The sequence below is a fragment of the Pagrus pagrus genome (genome assembly GCF_965226575.1).
Source record: "Pagrus pagrus genome assembly, chromosome: 4".
In the NCBI taxonomy this organism is placed as follows: domain Eukaryota; kingdom Metazoa; phylum Chordata; class Actinopteri; order Spariformes; family Sparidae; genus Pagrus; species Pagrus pagrus.
In genome coordinates this window covers 9,663,032-9,684,454 of record NC_140188.1, presented here as the reverse complement: position 1 = coordinate 9,684,454, position 21,423 = coordinate 9,663,032, and the positions used below count along the sequence as shown (strand labels likewise).

General features: G+C 44.0%; 1 protein-coding gene across 8 annotated transcripts in view; it reads left to right on the top strand.

Annotated features, from left to right (window-relative positions):
• nxn (nucleoredoxin) overlaps positions 1-20,967 on the top strand; it is a 63,487-nt gene extending 42,520 nt beyond the window's left edge. For all 8 annotated transcript variants that reach the window (XM_084352186.1, XM_084352187.1, XM_084352190.1 and 5 more), the window contains exons 2-8: positions 2,724-2,841; positions 6,849-6,982; positions 9,586-9,686; positions 9,792-9,898; positions 11,663-11,842; positions 12,356-12,480; positions 19,923-20,967. In XM_084352186.1, coding sequence (XP_084208312.1) covers positions 2,724-2,841; positions 6,849-6,982; positions 9,586-9,686; positions 9,792-9,898; positions 11,663-11,842; positions 12,356-12,480; positions 19,923-20,105 — 948 coding nt within the window. In that variant the 3' untranslated portion in view covers positions 20,106-20,967. The remainder of the gene's footprint in view (positions 1-2,723; positions 2,842-6,848; positions 6,983-9,585; positions 9,687-9,791; positions 9,899-11,662; positions 11,843-12,355; positions 12,481-19,922) is intronic.
• The last annotated feature ends 456 nt before the right edge of the window (positions 20,968-21,423 follow it).

Genomic DNA, 21,423 nt, shown 5'->3' with positions numbered 1-21,423 from the left:
CACCACAGGAGCTTGGGACTGGTCAGTGCTAGCTGGATAGCATGCTAACTTCAGTGGATATCTTTCTAAGACGATATATAGACGTCATAAAGTCAGAACTGTTATTTCTTCACACTCTGTTGATAATTTAAATTATTTTTTTATGCTTTAAGCTAAAATTCTTACATATCGCACCTTTTTAAGAGAGCGTTGGCTTCAAACAGGGACCTAGTGGGAAAGCAGATGTTTTAAGTTTCACATGTTATTTGTCTCTCTGAGCGCCTGACTGTTCTAAATCACATTACGCTGTCACGTACCTCAGTGTGGAGCCTCGACACGCAATACATTTCTCGACACTTCAGAGCTAGTGCAGAACCAATCACCCTATCGCTCTGCTTTTTTCTCTGGTTCCCTCGTGTCCCTCTCACACACCCTCTCACCTAAATCCCGCTCTCAATCTCACATCATCAGCCGGGGCGACAGCAGGCAGCCGATTGAAACGGTGTCAGGCGCGTTAGCTCTCGGAGACAGTCACAGTTAATGCCCCTGACCCCGTCAATTTGTGAGCCGAGATTGAGTTTCCAGAGCAGCATGGAACGTGTGGTAAAACTGTTGACTGTGGCAGACGCTGAAAGTTTTGCTTTTGACGAACTTCCAGACCAACATTGTCGGGAGGCTCCGGGTCGTCTTGTCCCCGGGACAGACCGTCTGCCCTCCGCTGTCCGAGAGGGCCTGCGGTCGACCTCTGGCGAGTGCAACGTGTGTGCAGCTCGTGGAAAGAAGAGACGCGCGGTGACAGTGTGCGTAAAACACACACAGTGCGAGCTTTCTTCTCTCTCATTCAGAGGATCCGTGAGCTCGGCCGCCGCGGTGAAGTCACTGTTTTCACAATAAGAGCAGCGAAAGGTTTTCATCAACCTTCAGTAACCCAACTCCAAGCTTATTGCACCGAGCCCCGAGAAAAGCAGCGCTCACTTCATTTGGCACACAAGCTGTTAGAACAACTACCGCAGCATCCAGACAGCACAAATCATTATATTAAATGGGTGCTTAAGCGCTTGGCAGGGTGCAGCAGGTAGTAAATTGGATAGTACTGTATTAAATGTGTTTATTTTTACTTCTTCTCCTCTTGACTATTTTGCGATCTGTTTCTGTTTTAATGTAATTCCCTGCAAAGCCGTGTAAAGGATAAGTCCACATAAAGAAATGAATATTCAGTCGGTGTCTACTCGCCCCCATGCTGATGGAGAGTCAGCTCATCCTCTGTAATCCAAGTCTCCAGAAGCTCCAAGATCATAAAATTGATTTGTGAAGATGTTATTTACACCCTTTTTGAAGCCAAAATCTTCACTGGAGCCGCTAAACTAAAAGTTACGTCTTTTTCAGAACAATTTGGGATCTTGGAGCTTCAAGAAAGATTGATTGATTACGCCAGAAGGGCTGTATGAAGCTGATTTAAGTTTGTTTTCAGTTTTGCCACACTGTTTTTCTGCAAAGCTCCTTAAATGTTTTGTGGACAACCAGACTTAAACCTTATTGGTCGAGTTTGTGGACACCTAGAGAGAATTTCAGTTTACATTGCTCTCTCTGTAATACACCGAAATGGACATCCAGCGAGGAACGCTCAGACAGACACTGATGAATGTGGTTAAATCAACAGCCAACGCCATAAAAATACACTTGGAAGTCTGTTCTGTATGTTTTAAAGGCTACAAGCAGTGCAAAGAAATAAAGAATAAGTAACGTGTGCATATTCATCCAGTATTTATTCTTGCTTCTTGGCACTACTCGTACGGGTCAGGAAGGATATAGGTTAAATACAAGAGGCTGAAACACGCTCTTACACTGTAGCTCTCTAGAGACGGTGTTTCTCATTTCCCCGTCTGGATTTCCTAAGCTGCTCTGGGATTTCATGCGAGGGATCCCCTTCTTCTTCTTCTTCTTCTTCCTCTTCCTCTTCTTCCTCTTCTTCTTCTTCTTCTGTACTTGCTGAAGCAGCAACACTGCACAGTGCCGAACGCCGCTCTTAACAAGACACGGCTATTTTCTATTCACGGCGTCGGACTCTTCCCTCTGATATGGAAAGCGAGTCTCAGATATGTGAAATGCTTGATCTGCCCTTTGATGTTAAGGACTCCACTGATCGCTGAACTCTATAAATAGCGTCGGTTTCATGCACAAATTTCAGACCGTAAAGCCTCTTCTCTTGACTTTATGAGGTCGTATTCGTTTCGGCGCTTCATATTGGAGGTATTATGATTGCGCTCGAGGCCAGTGGGCGCTCATAAATGTCTATGAAAGTATGAACCGTCTGTCCCAGAAGCTGCAATAATTCACAAGGCTCAAGTTTCGTCTTTACTGCAGTGAAAATGTTCCTTTTTTCAGCTGCATTCCCACTTTTTGCTCTTATTCATGACACAGCAGGGACAGCAGGAGTTTGCTCCAGTTCAGCCTCTTTAAAGTGCAGCAGTGTGCTCCTCACCCTCTGCTAATTCACCTCAGGGCTGACTGCACTGCTGTATATTTTATTCTACCTTCTCGTCTCCCGAGTGTCTTTTAAACAACAGAGAGGGTGTTTGTCCTGTAAAATATATATGAGGTTCAGTCGACGTTTGTTTCGTTTACGCTGTCGTGTTTCAGGAGAGCGTATCGTAGCTGCACCGAAGACATAATTTAAGACTCGCTCTTTCCATCCACATTTCTTTCCTAACATCTCCTCTCATGTTTTTTCTCTTTTTTTACAGATGAAGCTGTGGAACAAGTACAAGGTAACCAGTATCCCATCTCTGGTGTTTGTGGACGCAACTACGGGGAAAGTGGTGTGTCGAAACGGTCTGCTGGTGGTCAGAGATGACCCTAAAGGTGAGATCGGCAGCCGCACGCGCTCATACAGCTCGTGGTTTATTATTAGTGAAGACATGACGATGATTTATTTTTAGTCCCTGACCTCAAGCTCTGACCTTAATCCTCTTTTCCTGAATGGTTAACCTCAACCCCAACCACCAACCATTCAACCATAAAAATACAGCAGTTTAAAGAGGTAATAGGAAGACATCTGAGAGTCAACAGGACAGAAAAACATTGGTTTCTCTACATTTTGTCAAACCTGTGTAACCATGAATTCTTGGTGGTAGTCTCTCTGGGCTGTGGGCAATGGATAGAAAACCGCTTCTCCTTGAATACGGTCTCTTTAACCGATGGCAAAAAGACAGCAATGCACCCAAACTCACTCAGTCTGGGTTCACATCAGCGTATCTCCTCCACCTGTCCCTCATAAAACAGCAGCAGGTAGGAACTGAATCCCCCGGAGGCAAGGTGCCCCAAAAATGTGCATTAGTGCTTTTTATCTGAATAGTACCAGCTGGTCGCATCCAGAGTTGGTAGCATTAATTCACCACTCAGCTGCCATTAAGCCAATTTGTGAGTGACAGTCAAAGCTGAAATAATGGAGAATAATATGGGAAATGGGCTTATTAGAAGAGCCGGGTACCAGACTCAAAGATGGAGCCCACTCACTTGAGTGTACTTGCCGAGCACATGAGCTTAAAAAAAAGTTTGCCATCATGTTGTTGCACATATGCATTTCTGTTTCCTCCTTTTCTTATCACACACTTTATAATTTCTGGGCTCTAGGACACCGTCCATCATCAGGGGGTGTCACGGATCGATCCTACATTGAAAAATCGATTGTAATGACGAGGATAAAGTCAAGCTGCTGCGATAAAATACCCTCATCTTTTTAAGGAAGAATATGGAAAATGTAGATGACAGACAGATGACAGGCGAAAAACAGTTACGTTGGTCTTTTATAAATCCAGATGCAAGTCTGACAATAACATGGTCGTCTCATCGGTGCTGGTACAAAGAGTACTGATTAATCGTGTAAACAGTCGCAGGTGTCCTGTCAAAGGTACCAAGAATGTCCACTGGGACTAAGTGTTCACCAGGGCTGAGGGGCGTCACTATTTCCATCTTTCTTAATACATCCAAGATCTGATGTTTTTGTCTGCCGCCATTTTTCATCTCCTCGATGGAAACTTTTAAGTCACATCATGATTTATTTCCTCAGTCTAACACTTTATATCAAGGTACAGATATTAACCACTGACTAGTTGCTTCTTAGCCTGTATATTATTAGCATATAGGCTCTTTATTAGTTTATCAGCTCATAACTAATTGGTTCTACTAGTAAATTAGTTATGAGCCAGACTTCTCTTATGAGTTGAAGTTTTGAGTTAAAGACTGAGGTCGTTTTTTTCCGATCACACCATCAGTTCAACAACTTCCGTACTTACTATCAATAAGCAGTAATTAGGATGTTATTGAGGAAAAAGTCTTAAAATTGTTTAAATAAGTGCTCTGTAATGACTAATAAAGAGCCATTATCCAACTGATATGTGTGCTAAGCGACTAGTCAATGGTTAATTTTGTTTTTATTGATACACCAACTTTTCCCCACCCGCCCGCCGTTTTACGCCCATATTTCAACGTTTTTTTTGTTTTGTTTTGTCCCCAGCACTTCCACTCCTCTTCTTTTTTATTCCTATGCAATTTGAACATGTGCATAAAACAGGTGACTGGAAAGACACTTAATGCTAAAGTGCTGTGAGTGCTAATAAAATTCAAACAAGTGGAGTAACGATAATAAAACTTTACTGTGCAGCAACTCCAAATAATGTAGCGTGGTATTCTGACTCTACTTAACCAAAGTGTATTGTACAGTTTAAACGAGTGAGACGAACTCCAGGAATTTAAGTAAACCAAAGTGTACAGTCACACCTGCATACACAGACACTACAGTCATCCTCTGTAATGATGTTTACCAAATACTCCATCAGAGCTCCATGTGGAGATCCTGCAGCGCCACATCATTCCACGTTTGGCTCAAACATTTTGCAATAACTTTTTCCTCCCCTCGTTTGTGTTGATGCTGCCATAATTATGGTGCTGCATGAATATTATAGCGTGTCCGTGTCTCACTCCCTCATCTGCAAACCCTATAATTTCTGCACTTTGAAGTGGAGGCAGAGAATTAACAAGAGCGGGCTTGCATTCCTTGGCTGCACAGAGGACGTCCTCTGTGGCTGCGAAGATCTCAATATTTTTAAACATCGCTGTCAGGTCAGCGTGAAAAAAAAGTGCCACTGGTCATGTGAGGAGGGAGAATAGCAGCACTATGGCTGCACAGAATGGATTTCACATGATTGTGACAGATTCTGCAGCCTGCTTAATGAAAGCCAGTCCAAGCCTGCAGTATTATCCACGATTCATTAACTGTTCCTCCAAACTAGACGTGGCTGCAGAAGAGATTAATCTCTGGCCTCGGTAGCTAAGCAGGCCCAGGCTCTTGATTATTCCTTAAGTTTCTAACTATGCTGCGTGCTTTCAAAGAAAAAAACAGGCCTGCTTCTTTGTTTTATAGCACATTTTGATATGTTGAGGGCAGACTGAGAGCAGCTCCTGACGTGACAAATCAATTCAGCCCCAGCAGCTACGGTTAGGAGAGGAAAAGGGCACTAAAAGTTTGCCATACATCGAGACTGGGAGGTGCGGGTGAACGATTCAGGACCCTCTGCCTTTCACTCTCGATGAAAGGCCTGACTTGAGTGGCGGCAGACTAGCCCGCAGCGCAAAGATGGAGTGCACTTTTACAATCAGGACAACAATAAAAGGCCGCTGCAGCGCGGTGCAGACGTGTCGTTCCTGCCTAATGAAGCCCTAGACAACCACGCTCGCATAAAGAGGCCATTATGAACCAGCCATAGAAGGTTTTATTTATGATTACCTCCTTTTTAATTCGCCTGCCGCGCCAAATGCATCTCCAGAGCTCGACGGCAACAATGAAGACAGATTGAAAAGGAAATGAGAGAGTGCAGAAGAGAGCAGGAGGGAAGAATTTCTGGCAACCTTCATTTGCTTGAGAGGCGACGCTTTCAGTCGTCATTAAAACCATATTTTGAATCTGGTGTCTATTTCTGAGAACAGATGTCACAAAAAAAGCCTGTAAGTAACTTAGACAAGACAAGGAAACATCAGTGTTTGATACTGAACAGCCATGACAGTCTTTGGTTTTGGAGCACAGATTATCTCAGATATATTTCCACAAATGTGTTGTCCGATATGCACCGCTTTGGCCGTTATATCGATATCTGGATTTATTTTATGCTCACTAATATTGGTATCGGCTTTCCCCCAAAAAATCCAGTATCGGTCAGGCCCCAATCAATTGTCAGACAAAAAATGAATCTGGTGTTATTATGATAATAGTTTCCTGAGTCATCTATGACTCTAAACCGAAAGTATTTGGCCTCCGGACAAAACGATACTTAAAATTTCCGTGAAATTTCCTGCAGATGTTCACGGTCCACAGAGGATATATTAATATCCTAATCAAAACAATGAAAAACAAAATCTCCAGTTTGATTACGTCGTGAAGTAACGTGGGATCATGGGAGCTGTCGTCTTCATTGTTAAGCAGCCATCACTGCTGATGAAAATCTATCTGACACGACTTAAAGTTTTACTCTCCGTCTCTCTCCCAGGCGACCAAATGTGATGCATCGATACCTTGAATACAATTACAGATTTCTCTGGGTTTGAATAGTGCACAACTCAACAAAATAAACCTTGAATCTTAATGACTTTGGAGATCCCCTGACCTTTCCCCAGCATCACCATGCTAAACTACGCTGGTTAAAACAGTAAACATTAGCATGCTGATGATAGCCTTTAGCTGTTGTAACTCATGTAGCCTTGCAGAGCTGCTAGGATGGCTGTAGACTCCTTCTCTTGTTTTCTTATCTTTTGTGATTTTTTTTCCTTTTCCATCCCTTTCCTTCGCCCTGCTCCACTTTCCTCCCCTCTCCCAGGCCTGGAGTTCCCCTGGGGACCGAAGCCATTTGCAGAGGTGGTGGCAGGGCCTCTGCTCAGGAACAACAGGCAGACAACAGACAGCAGCTCTCTGGAGGGACACTATGTGGGAGTTTATTTCTCAGCACACTGGGTGAGTAGAGAAAAGACAGAAGAAGGGCAGAGATTTTTTACTTTACTTTGCTTCCTAACTTCTGTTTCTCGGTGAGAAGAAAGGGCGGCGGCGGCGGAGCGGAGCGGAGCAGGAAGCGACGGAGCAGTTAGTGGAGACAGATAAGAGAGAGGAGCAGGAGGGCGGAGGCGACTCCATTGTGTGTGCGTGTTTACATTAACAGTGGTTAACTATCCCTGTCAGTCCTTTCACCGCCACCTATGGACCTTTTTTAAAGCCGTCACTGGCGACCACGCCCCTCTGACATCATCACTATTGTCTCCTTCTCTGCTGGACCTGCTGATATCCAGTAAAGGTCACGACTCGGTGATGCATGAAAGGCATTAAATCATCGGCGGACTGCTCCTGATGAGATGCGGCGCGGGCTCAGTCAGCACAGCAGCTGCCAGAGCGGCAGCCTCAGAGACTGGCCCGTCAGAACAGTGACGCCTGAAGGCTGGCTCGCACCCCAGACCCATACAAAATTGAAAAGGACAAGTCACAAAAGCCATTACGGGAGTTTATGTGCTGCATTTTTTTCCCCCTGGTTACTCGTGTAAATCTATCCCGCTATTAAAGTAATTTTACAAACGTGAAATGCCAACACCTGGCCTCGGCATCCGTCGACACAGCAGTGCACGTTAAGTTTTTTGTCCTCCTTGATGTTCGGGGACCTGAAATGGCCCGTGGCAGAGAAGCATGACCTATATTTTACTGTGCATTTACCGTTTCCCCTGCAGCATCAGAGGATGTTTCTTTTAACTTATTACAGTTAAACTGCAGCTAAAAACTAGTTCAATCACAAACAAAAGCCCAAATAAGTCGACGCCGCATCGTGCGAACTATAATGAGCATGAAGCACAAACGCACAGTGTTTACTTCTGTGAGCAACCGAGGAAGAAGACAATTAATGAGCAGTGAGTCGATCGAGGCTTTGTGCTGCTTCACTCTCCCTCCCACCGTCCTCTTTGTGTCAGTATGATGAGTATTTATGACCGGATCAATAAACGTGCTTGACATACTGTATCCGCTTCAATCAGCTTGAATGGTAATGAAGTACTGTCTGAGTCTAGTCAATAAAGTAGGATGGATAGGGTACGACATGTCAGATATTATTAATGAGAACTTATTTTATTTATTTGTTTTCACATTAAAAATACAACTTATGTTAAATACTTCTACATGTTAATATACAGACACAACTGCACCTAGATCTGTTTACATACAATATGATAAATCTTGATTTCGTCTTGTTCCATCAACATCTCCTCCAAATGTTTAGAAACCAGGATAAAGTGTTTATATGCCTCAGTATCCTGATTTCTATCAGAGTACTCCAGGTAGATTGTCTCAAAACCAGGATAAAATCGTATCCAGGTGTCTGAAACCAGTCTATAAAGTAGGAGTCGACCAATGTGGCTTTAGCAGGGCCGATACAGATCATTAGAAATCAAGGAGACTGAAAACCGATATTAAGTAGAAGATAAAGAAGGTTAAAAGTACCTACATAAAAACTTGTCGATATACGAATGCATTGCTTCTCACCATTGTAAAGCTTTATGAAGATAAATGTTTCGTCAGTTACATCGATTGATAATCTGCCAATATTCTAGCAATGATTTCTGTTGCTTCTCAGGATTTGTTGTTTCCGCCTGCAGTCTGCTGCTTGTGCCGGTTAATAGTCTGTATTTATTTATTTTTTTAACTTACTAATAGAAATTAACGAACCGTAATGTCACTTTTTTGAGAGTAAAAACAAAACCACTTGTTTACTGTTACAAAACGGAGACATTTCAAACCAAAGTTGATCGTGAAATCGGTTAATCACTGCATACTGAGGTGCATCTATAAGATATTTTGCAACAAAGAAAATTAAAAATATCATCACCAAATAGGTTATGGCAGTCATTGTTAATTTCACCAATTTCAGAGAATTGTACCATGTAACTGTAATTTAGCCTTCCAAACCAGAAAATAACAATATTTAAGCTAATTTATGATACAGAAATACAGAAAACCTCAAAGAAAATCTACTCTAATGTCTCTGAAACCAAGTACTGAGATACTTTTCCTGACTTTGCTCTTAGCAGAGTCACGGAGGTTACTGTGAGTGTTCAGTGTTGATATGCGACGGTCTATCTCTACGGTGGGAAAGCTGACAGACAGAATAAAGATAGCATAAGGGAGAGAGAGAAGTTGGAAGTCGAGACTGGTCTGTTTTCCTTCCTGCTGCCATGGCACGCTGATGTCATCTTAATGCCAGCCATACCACCGCTCCCCCTGCCTGGAGAGAGTGTGGGCTCTCCAAACACACACACACACACACAAACACACACACACACACACTCACGCACACACACTCACAGAGCAACAAACACTCTCTCAAGCTTGAGTATTACAGCAGGATTAGTGTTTAAGAGTTTGGGGCTACACTGGAAAGAAGCTGGATACAAAACAAGAGAGAATTACTAGTTTGTAGAAAGATGTTTGGTGACGTGGAGGAGAGTTTGGAAATACCCGAAGCGTTGTGTACAGTTTGTTCAGGCATTCATGTCCCTTTATCCCCTTTTTTTCCTCTCTGTCAGTGCCCGCCGTGCCGCAGTTTGACCCGGGTTTTGGTGGAATCGTATCGAACCGTCAAAGAGTCGGGAAAGAAGTTTGAGATCGTGTTCGTCAGCGCTGACAGGTACGATCGACACGCACATCTGTCAAGGCCGTAAATAATCATAAGCCTTCCTTGCTCAGCTGTTAATCGAGAACCCTGAATCACCATCTGTTGTGTCACCTCCAGGTCGGAGGAGTCCTTCAAGCAGTACTTCAGCGAGATGCCGTGGTTGGCGGTGCCGTATCCAGACGAGGCTCGGCGATCACGACTCAACAGACTCTATGGAATACAAGGTATTTCACAGCCACTTCCTCCTTCGGGCCTTTAGGCTGAGAAGAGTGTTTTCTTGCTGTCGAGTTTGGTTATGTCACACTCTGAAGGGCTGGCGCGATGGCTGACAGCTCTCTGTGCCGGGCAGGCAAACAGCAACACAGATTGCCCTGCAGCCTGAAGAATGTGGGCCGGTTATCAAGTTTACAGTCTTCTTCACCAAGGAAGTGCTGCCTCTCCCTCTCCTCCCTTCCCACTTTTCCTCATTCCCTCCTCTGCAGACGACTGTGGATGAAGTTAGCCGAGAGCCGGCTCTCTCCGGCCTCTCATGCAAACAATGTGAGGAATGCATGGAGCAACGAGTCGACGCTGCACGTCATGTTGAGCCCCCACCTCTGTTGACTTCGCTCCACATGCGCAGACAGGAACACGCTCACTCACATTGGTGTCTGTTTATGATAAGGCTGCTAATGAGGGAGGGAGATTGTAATCAGAGGGACGGTGAGATCCAATGACGTGAGAAAGAGGAAAAGAAGAAGGGAACGTCAGGAGTGAGAGCAGACGGAGGAGGAGAGAGGTGAAAGCCACCAACAACACAAAAAGAGGTCAAAAACAGCCTAAATCATCCTCACAACAAAGAAAATCTCAGTGGGAGACGGAGCAGGCTGCGTCATGAGGCGATAATTAACGGAAATGACCCGAATTACCTCCCACGCTTTTGCCCATTTCCTGCCCTCTTCTCTTTCGGTTCATCCCAAGGCTCTGAAATTGCATCCACGTTTCCCTCTCTTGCATCTTGTCTGAGGGTTTCACAACTCTCTGAATCCACTATTTGATTTTAAGCTCAAGATTAAATTCAGTTGTCAGCACTGACAGCTATGCCACTGTCAGACTGTCTAGTCTTGATTTGTAAAGATCAACAGATCATGGGCTTTATGCAGTCGAGCACGCTGTCACCAGGGAAAAGAAAGGATAACTGACGGTCCATTTGTATTACGGACTAAATGACTGAGTAAACTCTTGTTTTGTCCTGTGTTATTATTTGTGACTGAGGAAAAAGGAAAGGATCCAGTTTTCTTTCTCAGCGGCGAAAACAATACCACTTGGAAACGCCGCGGGGGGGGTGGGGGGGGCTGGGGGGGGAGTTTTCTGTCGCCACTTTAAAATGTAAAAACAATATTTAACCAGTCGAATCGTAACAAACAAAAGCAAACAACAGAAGAGTCACGAGATGGCAGAAGTATACGTTACAACAACAGCTTGAGTTGCTTCAGTGCTGTTATTGTTTTTCTTCTAACCTCCTCGAGTAGGCGAGGGTGAAGAGTAATTGAAAACTAAGGCTCATTTTGTCTTATTCCCTCCCAACAAGGATGCTAGGCGAGATGCAAGGAGACGATGCAAAAAAGGAGAAAAAGAGGAAATGTGTTCAGAGTAATAAGACATCCTTTCCTCTGAAGTGTGAAGCATCGATCGTTCATAGATACCAGCCGCCTAAATACGCTCAATTTTTTTTTTTTTTTTATCAGGATCCATGCAGCATTCCCTGAGAAATTAACAAAAATGTCAAGATACGTCCCGTTTCACAATGTTAAAGAGAGTGGAAAAAAATCCTGGGTCCGTAGCTTGATCCAGAGCCACACCAAAAGTTAATGGGGTCTATTCTGGGCCGAGACCCATCCTCCATCCAAGCCTTGTTAAAATCTTTTCATTAGTTTTTATGTGACCCTCCTGACAAACAAACGCGGGGGAAACATAACCTCCCTGACCTCCCCTCTCTCCCTCGCCAGGTATTCCCACGCTGATTCTGCTGGACGCAGAAGGTCACATGATCACGCGACAGGGCCGCGTGGAGGTGCTGAACGACCCGGAGTGCCGGCTCTTTCCCTGGCACCCTCGGCCCGTGCTGGAGCTCAGCGAGTCCAACGCCGTGCAGCTCCACGAGGGGCCCTGCCTCGTCCTGTTTGTGGGTGAGTAGACCGAGGTCTCGGCTCCACGTGGGGCCTCTGCCTGGAGCTCCTTGTGTGTGAATCAAGTGGCATTTACGTGAAGCGTATTGAATGTCAGAGTCTGTGGAAAATTCTTCCAGTGCTAAAAGGTCCAAAGGTCTGTGGGCTGCGTTCGAGTGCTTATCTCTCTATTTATATGCTAATAGAGGAGGTGCAATGCTGGAGGTTTGTGAATTAGCATAGAAAATGTCTTGGACATTAATACAGGACCTTATGCTACTGGGACATGATCATAAAATGGCATCAAAAAATAGAGGTGACCCTCAAGATTTGAGACCATCCTGATGTCTTTTCAGGTCAAACTAGATTAAAAAACAAGACGGACAACATCTGTACAGCTCCTTTCATGTGCTCATGTGTCTGTTATTTCCTTTCTTGTCCCTCACTTCACTCATCTGTGCATTGTTCCTCCCCGAAGTGTCTCTTTTCCATACTTTTAAACATCTTTCTGTGTCTTTTTCCTGCTCCCTTCAGACGCCGAGGAGGAAGGTGAACTGGAGCCAGCCAAGGAGCTCATTCAGCCAATAGCGGAGAAGCTTATGGCAAAGTACAAAGCCAAGGAGGAGGAGACGCCGCTGCTGTTCTTTGTGGCTGGAGAGGTGAGATAAGCCACTCAAGACGGAGTGAAATGCCATTTCACATAGACTCTGCATGGCTGAAGTCGAGCCTATGGCTGCGTGTGTTCTTGTCTGACGTACAGTAACTCATCTGCCTGTGGTGCCGTGCTTCAGTCATCACATACAGTATGCAGCCTGACTTGTCAATCGCAAGGTAGCCACGCCTTTAAGCCTTATACCCTGCTGCCATATTGTATATTTTACTCTACATTAAACTATAATTCACAAAATGTCCGTCATGCTGTGTTGAAGAAGACTTGAAACTAGCAACTGAGGCCTTAAACTCTTTGGGAAACTGTTGACTGAGGTAATAAATCGAGTAAGAAGAAGGGTCATTTTCTCATAAGCTCATATAGAATCTTCATCTTTTTGAAACCAGCGCAGTCGGCCCCTGCTGGACATTAGAAGGTGTGCAGCCTTGGCTTCACTTTTCACACCCGGAGGCTCCATCCACTTATTTACTGTCTGTAGTGGTCCACTGATACTGATATATCTTCAGTGAGCTGATATCGATCAATGTTTGATCAATATTTGGCTCTAATCACCAATGTCTGCACCCGACACCTTGTCTGTGTTGAAAATGCAGCACTAGAAGCCCCCATTGTTGCCTCTTGAACCTGCAAGAGTCACACTCACTCTTATCCACTACCCAGAATTCAGCTGGGTTGCCCTTATCATGATGGGTAGACGCAGAGCGTGCCAGCAGACTCTCCCTCCTCCCTCAGCCTGCGTCCAAGTAATCCCTCCATCGGCTCCTTGTTTATCTCCTCCCACGTCTTCGCTGTGTGGGACGGACCCTGGAGTTTTCATAACTCTCGTTATCTCATGTTGTTCTGTCTCGACCTTTCCAGAGCTGGTGGAGTTAGCAGCAGCAGACATAATTACCAGATTAGCTACCTCTCCCCAGTGCGCCTGCTCTCTGCCCTCCAGCTCCCCTTCCGCCCAGTTGGGACGACCGCGCCGGTTTCTCGTGTCACACACACCAAGGGCGGGCTCGGGTTTCGGGCCGTGGGGCTCGCACATGTGCTAACTGTCCGACCCTGCGTCTGTCCGATGCCTCCGTCTTGGTGTCAGCCTCGAAATGTTCCCGACACACGAAACACAGAAGGAGAAAAGCTTAAGTCTGGTGTTTTGTATTCACTGTCGGTGCGCCAATATTTATGTGACCTAACACAAAGAGACATTGTTGCCCTGGAGCTCGTGGTGATCCAGAAGCGTCTTGTGTTATAGTCTGCTTTGTTTCCCCTGTGGCACACATGCTAAGGCAGATATTTTTATGTCCGCGTAGCACAGGTATAATTTCCTGGCTCTGGTTCAACCGGCTATGAAATCACCAGCTTTCATTTCCAGATCGGGTTCACGGTCAGATATCACTTCCCGTTTCAGGCTCTGGGCTCAGACTCCTGCACCTTGGCCCGGGTTAGCCCTGGTAGTCGCACGCTTCTTGCCAGACCAGCTGCTGGGTTTTCTGTGTCCATGAGACAGCAGTATGTTGGCAGTCTCTCAGGGGGAGGCTGAGCAGAATGACACAGGATCTTGTTACGCCACAGAGCCGTATAGTGATTTATAAACGCCGAATGAAAGATCTTTTGTTCTTTCAGTTCTGCTGTGAACTGGCTGCTGCATGCGAAATGAACTCTGGTGGTTTTATCCAGTCACATAAGAACTTAATTGATTTTTGTGGCGAGCGGCAGCGACTGTTTCCTGTGATTCTGCTCTCCAACGCTTTATTTTCCCGTGCTCGATTTTGTGTGTAAAACTTAATGAAAACGATATTTTTAGCCACGTCAGCAGCCACAGTCTTCTGTCTCTTCCTCGTCGATCGGTCCAACACTTTGGTTCAGACTGAAACATCTCAACAGCTATTAGATGGATCGCTGTGACACTTGGTAGACAGTCTCTCCCACACAGGACGACAACCACCGTCTTTGTTGGTCCCCTGACTTTTCTCGTTATGCCACCATGAGGTTCAAATTTGTGGTTCTGAGTTGAGGATGGATTGCAAAGACACAGATGTTCAGATGTTCACGGTGCCCCGTGAAAGAATCCAAATGACTTTAGTCAACTGACTTAAAATTTAATCTTGATATTCGATTAAATGCCTTTTTTTTTACAAGCAAAAATGGTTCCTGGCTCTCCGATGTGAACATCTGCTGTTTTCCTTGGTCTTACATTACTGTCATGTTGTACATTTTGGGGTTTTGGACTGTTGGTCAGACAAAAACAAGACATTTGTGAGATGTTTGATGATGCCACCTCAGCCTCGAGGATGTTTTGATGGGCAGTTGTCTCTGTTGTGTCTGTTGGATGTAGACTATTCGGAAAAAAGCCTGTCATTAATCGCCTATTCCCCTGCAACAACCTACACACTGAAAATGGAAAGTTATTCACTAACCTGTTCATTAATGGCACCCTACACTATTTTGCACGGGCCCCTTCACTGCATCTGGGGTAAAGTGCCGTCCAAGGCGACTGTGATCAGTTTAAAGACACGCCGCAAACAAGCCAGCAGGTTTTTCAACTATCCCAGAATGAGACTGGGTGCAGCCAGGCTCCTCTCCAGCGCTGACACGGTGCTTGGAGGTCTGGCTATGCTACTTTTTTATAAACCAAACAACTGATCAGTTATTTAAGGAAATAATCAGTAGATTATTTGATAATGAAAATAGCTTTTCGCTGCAGCTACTTTCACATTTGTTGTTTTGTGGGACACGTCTCAACAACAGTTGGACGGACTGCAACACATTCATCGTGCCCACTGAATTTATCCTAATGACTCAAATCGAGTCAAGTTTATTTGTAGAGCACATTTGAATTATATTACACAAAACACAGGTGAAAAACAAAACACAAGCAGCATCACTTGAAATAACAAAAACAAACAAAATGACTTAAAATAAATCTGCAATCATTTTGATATTTGATTACTTGTCGGTTGTTTCAAGCAGAAATACCCCAAAAATGATCCTTGATAGTTCCTCGCTCTCAAATATTGAAATATCCAGCTTTTTAAGATAAGATGAAATAAGATAATCCTTTGTTGGGCCTTTTATAGAGCATCAGTTAAAACAGTAATAAGTAATGAGTAAAAAAGCAATAAGAGTAGCATAAACAATATAAATAAGAAACAAAACTTTAAGTATTCTTGGGATTGAGACTATTGATCGAGGATATTCATGAGCATTTTTCGTTGTTTTCTGAAGTTTCATCGACCAAACGATGAATCAGTTTATCAATGATGATAAGTTAGTTGCAGCTATATTCACATTTGTGCCTGTGAGTCAGCAGCCATGACATCAATGTCTCCTTCGAGATAAACTGCAATAACTCTGTGATCCAGTGACACGTTATCTAGCGCCATCATCAGGTCACAATTATATCTTCTACATTATGTTTATGAGCAAATTCCTGCAAACTGATGATGTGTTTGCTGCTGATAAGTAAATGTTAGCATGCTAACGCCCTGAACTGAGATGGTGAACGAGGTACACATTACAGCCACTCCACACCTGTTAGCACTGTCATTGTGAGCACGTTAGCATTCTCATGTCACAGAGGAGCTAGCATGACATGTAGCCTTCTAGTATTTATTAAATATACACACACACAAAGTTTCTCGTGTCAGAAGTTATAAAAGTTGCATTGAAGCTCAATAAATCCATTTTCCACTTTACATAGTGTGAATGTAGGTCAGGATGAGGTCATCCCTCCATTTAATGTATGGTCTCACAAAAAAATAGTTGTGTTTTATCTCAAGACATCAAAGCCGGCCAGTGAGATGGACTCAGAGGCCAGCGGGGGAGGGCTGTTATCAGCCTCAGCTCAGGCCTTATCAGATGGTCATCGTCTGTGAAATGCCACAGTGCATCCATAATCAGAATAAGCCTGACACGGCCCAGCAGGTTCCACACGGTAAACACACGCTGAGCCTTATCACAGCTGTGAGCGCAGGCTGCAGCAGAGAGGCCCTTTGTCTTTTTTGTTCTGGGCTGAGCTGCAGAGGGCGGGGGGCCTGTGGAATAGCTGCACCTCACTAGAAGCAGTTTACACAAGCCGAGAAGCCAAACAAAAGAAGATGCATGACTTCCTACGGGGGCGAAGACTGACGCTGAGATTACATCTCCTCGTATCGGAGGGGCTGGAAAGGCCACGGTGACAGATTGAGGAATTTCACCCTTTGTGGTTTCTTTACACCCAGATGATCTGTAATCTGCGGCTGCGTGAGGGCATGTTGCAGGAGAGTCGGGCGCTATTTCACTCGTAACAACGTTGTGCTTAGTGACAGCCTACATCTGCGTGTATTAAGTGGTTAATGTATGGTGATTTGCAGCGTAATAAAACGAGGAAGTGAGCTGCCTTCAACAAAGCGGCACACTGCAGCTCATCTGTTCCATCTGTTAGCAGTTCTGCAAAGTAGAGGTCACAGGCTTCATCTTGGCATACTTATCCTTTTTAGGTAGCAGCGCCGCCAAAGCTATTCAATGAGAAGCCTCAGAGCTGATTGTGCGGTTTGATCCATTTAGCAAGAATAGCGTTGGATTTTCTGATAACGGGGAGGACGCAGCGGAGAGGGTGCGTTATATATGTAGCAGGAAATCCATCCAGAGTCGCTTCATCTTCGACTTTGTTTTGACAGAACTCACACTGGAGCATAAATCAGTAACAGTATTAACATCAGAGGAGCTGCCTCTGTGAGGAGTCCAACTCTTTGTTGCAGTGCCACCCTCTGGCCCTTTCTTGTTAGTTCTGCATTTTCAACATAATCTTTTCCATATGAAAGTGATCTTTAATCTCTGCGACTCTCCCTCTGAGCCAGTGAGCTAAGCTGAGGGGAAATCAGGTCATGCTGTCATGAGGAAAGGAGAATGCCTCAAATGATATTAGCTGTACTGTCTTTAATAAGTCAACTGTGTGACCTTACAAAGCGTAAACCCATGAAATCTATTTGACTCCGAGAACACTCGATGAGGATCTCTGTCGAGGCAGGAATGCCAATTTCCACAAGCGGTCTCGCCTGGAACTGAAGCTGAATTACAAAAGGCTGTGATTTCTCATTCAGCCTCAATAATTAATGACTCTTTCAAGCTTGCTTAAAAGGTGCTGCCTGCCTTCGTGCTCGCGATTCAAGGGTTTGTGATCCCGACGCGTTAAAGGGTGAGAGGTGACATCGAGCCTCAGGCAGAACAAAACCACGGCAAAGAAATAGAAACTGGAATCAAATCTATTTGAAACACATTCCTTCACAGCTCTGCGCTGCTCGCTCTCCCTCCCTCCCTCCTGCCCACATGTTGTTCAGATAGTCAGCGATGAGACGTATCAGATGTGAGCGAGCTTTCTTAAAGGAGAGATGTTGTTGGACCCCCACCTGGCTCCTTCCCGTCTCTCCACACAGCAGGTTGCGTGACTAAGCAGCAGCTCTCTGGTCTCTCTGGGCTGGCTGCCTGCAGGAAGACGGCACAGAGTTTCATATTCTCTTTCAAGAAGTGTGAATTAATAAAGATTGTGCCAGGCAGTTCTGAATTTTACGGGGTAATCTCAATGTAGCACAGTTCAAGTAATGGGCGCTGTCCTAGTTTCCTTCGCAACGAGCAAGTCTGAACTGATGAGCGGCACAGAGATGAGTAACTTCTCTCCTGGAACGTGTCCAGTGTTTGATTTGCAAGTTTATCAGTCACTGAAACTGCGTCACTCGTAATCCTGTTGCGTGTTTTTCAGGTGACGTCGCTGCACCTGAAGATTATTAGTTTGTTTTTACTGTAGATGAAGATGTGATGTCTGAATCAGTGCTTCTTTTTTGAGCAAGCTACTTCTACTTGGGACAACTTCTCAGTTTGCATAAGACAACGGGTCTTAAAGACTTAAAGGTCAACAGGTTTTAAAGACTCCTGAAGAAGTCAGATTGTCCCAAAAGTAAAAAAACTAAAGCTATGTTTACGCCCAAAGTACCCGGATCTCGCTTGGTGCCAGCTTTATTGAAATCAGTGGGAGATGCATGGTGAAACACACTAAAACCGAGCTTATCTAGGTCGTATGAGTTCTGATGAAGAAATATATGTTGGCTTTTAGTGTGTTTCTCCATGTATCTCCCATAGACTTCAAAACAGCTGTGACCAAAGCAAGATTCAGTGACGTAATGACCCTTCCTTCTTTTTTAGGTTCCTCGCCCCTGAGCAGGAACTTTCCTGAGGTAAAATAATGTCCCCGGAGATTAATTTGACCCTGGTTCTAGCGGTGGAAATGCACTGAGCTCCTCCCTCCGCGACTTAAAAGCTGTCCAGCGCACACCTCATCAGCAAATGTGTAAGAAAATGAAATCATGCAAAAGAAACTGATTTCCTGCACACTGCCGGCAATGAGATGTTGCACTTTCCATAAAGTTTCCATGTTCTTCTTTCTTCTTTTTTTTGCACTTTGGTTTTTATTGATGATTCAATATTTATAAACATACAGGACGAACAGATAAGAACAATAACTTTAAAAACTTTATTTAAATAGCACTTTAAAAAACAGAGTTACCAAGTAGAGTTGCACTAAAACATAAAACACAATGAAAGAGTTGAAAGGAGACGCGAGTATTAGAAGGGCAGATATAAAGACAGCAGGATGACTAAAACTGGGAGAGAAAAATAAGTAAAAGCAGAATAAAACAAAGATAATCATCTAAATCAGAGTTAAAAGCAGCTTTATATAAGTGTGCTTTGAGGAGTGTTTTAAAACAGGGCATTGATTCAGCAGCGTGATGAATTGTGAGATGATGGAACATGTAAATAAACAAACCTAATAAAGAAAGTAGAACAGAAGAAAAGGAAAAAGTTGTTGTTCCACTCTCGGTTTGATCAACTGAATCAGCCGTCCTTTCCATAGTCTTCGTCATTGTTTTGAGTGCTGAATAAAGAAAATACTTGTCCTCTTGTTTGTACATTCTCTTCATTATAATCAAAATAACACAAAAAAGTATCCTGTCGCTCATAGGGATGTGATATCTGGTATCTTTTTGCACAATTTTATGGCATTTTCAAAATATATGTAAGTGATCTGCAATGACTCAGTGATTTTTCATTAGACTTGGACCTCACAGTGTGCTGCAAATCTGCACTTAATTTTTTCCTGCAAAAGTGTTTATGCTTTCCTCAAGATTTATCTTGATAACAAGAAACTGATGGTAAAGGTTATATTTTCAGAGCAGAGCCATTTTGTACCCAAACATTTTTGAATTGGCTTTGAAATGTGATCAAGTCATTCCTTCTTTCCACTGAGCTTTCTCCACTTCCCAATAAAACCTGTAAATTAGACTCTTCAAACAGAGGCTCTGGTTTGGGCCTGTTCCCAGTAGGAAATGATTCATCCCCACATGTAAGGAACACGCTGTAACATCATGCAACATCACATTAATCACTGCGTTTCTTTTTTCTCTTCCGCTTCAGGATGACATGACCGACTCCCTGCGGGACTACACGAACCTCCCGGAAGCGGCGCCTCTGCTCACGATCCTGGACATGTCGGCCCGGGCCAAGTACGTCCGCGACGTCGAGGAGATCACGCCGACCGTAGTGGAGCAGTTTGTGGGCGACTTCCTGGCTGAAAAGCTCAAACCGGAGCCCATCTAAAGAGGAAGTCCAAATATAAATTGGACACACTATATGGGACTCACTCCATCATCCAAACCCTGACCTCTCGCTACGCCCCTCACCCTCTCTCTCTCCCACCTCCCCCCTGACTCTGTCAGACTGTTAGAGAGATGTCTCACTTTTTACTGACATTTTAACATTTTTTTAGACATGTTCCTCTTTTCATGGAGTCCTCTTTCTCCTGTGGTGCCTTGCATTGATGATAGTCCCTACAGTAATATATACGGAGATTCTGTTGGTTCTTTTTTTGTTTGTTTTGGCCTCAAGAAAAGTGTTGGTTTTTTTTCACTCGATAGCTTTTCTGAACTCTAGAGAAAAACCAGAGAATTACCCGATGGACCTACTTATTCAGCTGATTCTTTGCTTTGTGTTTTGTCTGCAAGATCCTTGTTGTTACTTTTGGTTTCTGAATGATGTTGAGAAAGAATAAAATGCATTTTGTAATTCACATGTAGTGCAGATGTGCTAAATCTCAGTTGGATGTAGCCGTAAGCCTTTATGGCCCTATTTAAAGAAAACAAACCAGTATGACAGGTGCACATACAGTAGAGATCACATTATACTTGCTTGTAACAGACCAATGACTGATGTTTTAAACCCCCTGTGTCTTGTTGTGTGTGTTACGCTGTGAGTGAAAGTCATCTCTTGCCAGTTGTTAATGGTGGTTCTCATCTCAAAGTCATTACGAGGATTTTCTGTGAAGGTCCCCTAATGAAAAGGCCGGGTTATTTCTGAAGGCACAAAAAAAAACGGCGTTGGGAAAGTGTTGAATGTATAAATCCCTGTATTCTGTTACTTCAGTCATGACTTCTCACACCCATTAAAAATTCACTGGCAAGCACAAAGTTTGGTTCCTCTTTAAGTCCCATCGATAAAGTTAGCTCTCGGATATGTAAAAAAATTCACACAATGCAACGACTCGCAGGTTCCTCTGTTAGAAGTGTTTAAATAAAGAAACTCAATGCAAATATTCCAGTTATTAAAGGAGACGATATGCAGATGAACTGAGTGTTTGTTCATGTGCTAAGTCCAGGTGGGAAGCGAGTTCTGCATATTTGCATCGACAATGTGGAAAGGATGGGAAGTCTGGTCCCCTCCAGAACAGATGTGCCTCAGGTTCAGTCGTCTATTTAAAGCTCTTAGAGAATGTAACTATGTACATTTGCTTGATTTTGAGGTACTTGTACTTGAGTATTTCTATTTTCTGCTACTTCATACTTCCACTCCACTTTACACTGATAAAGAGCTCAGTGAGGACACAAATTTAATTTCAAACATGTTTGACATTTGTATGATG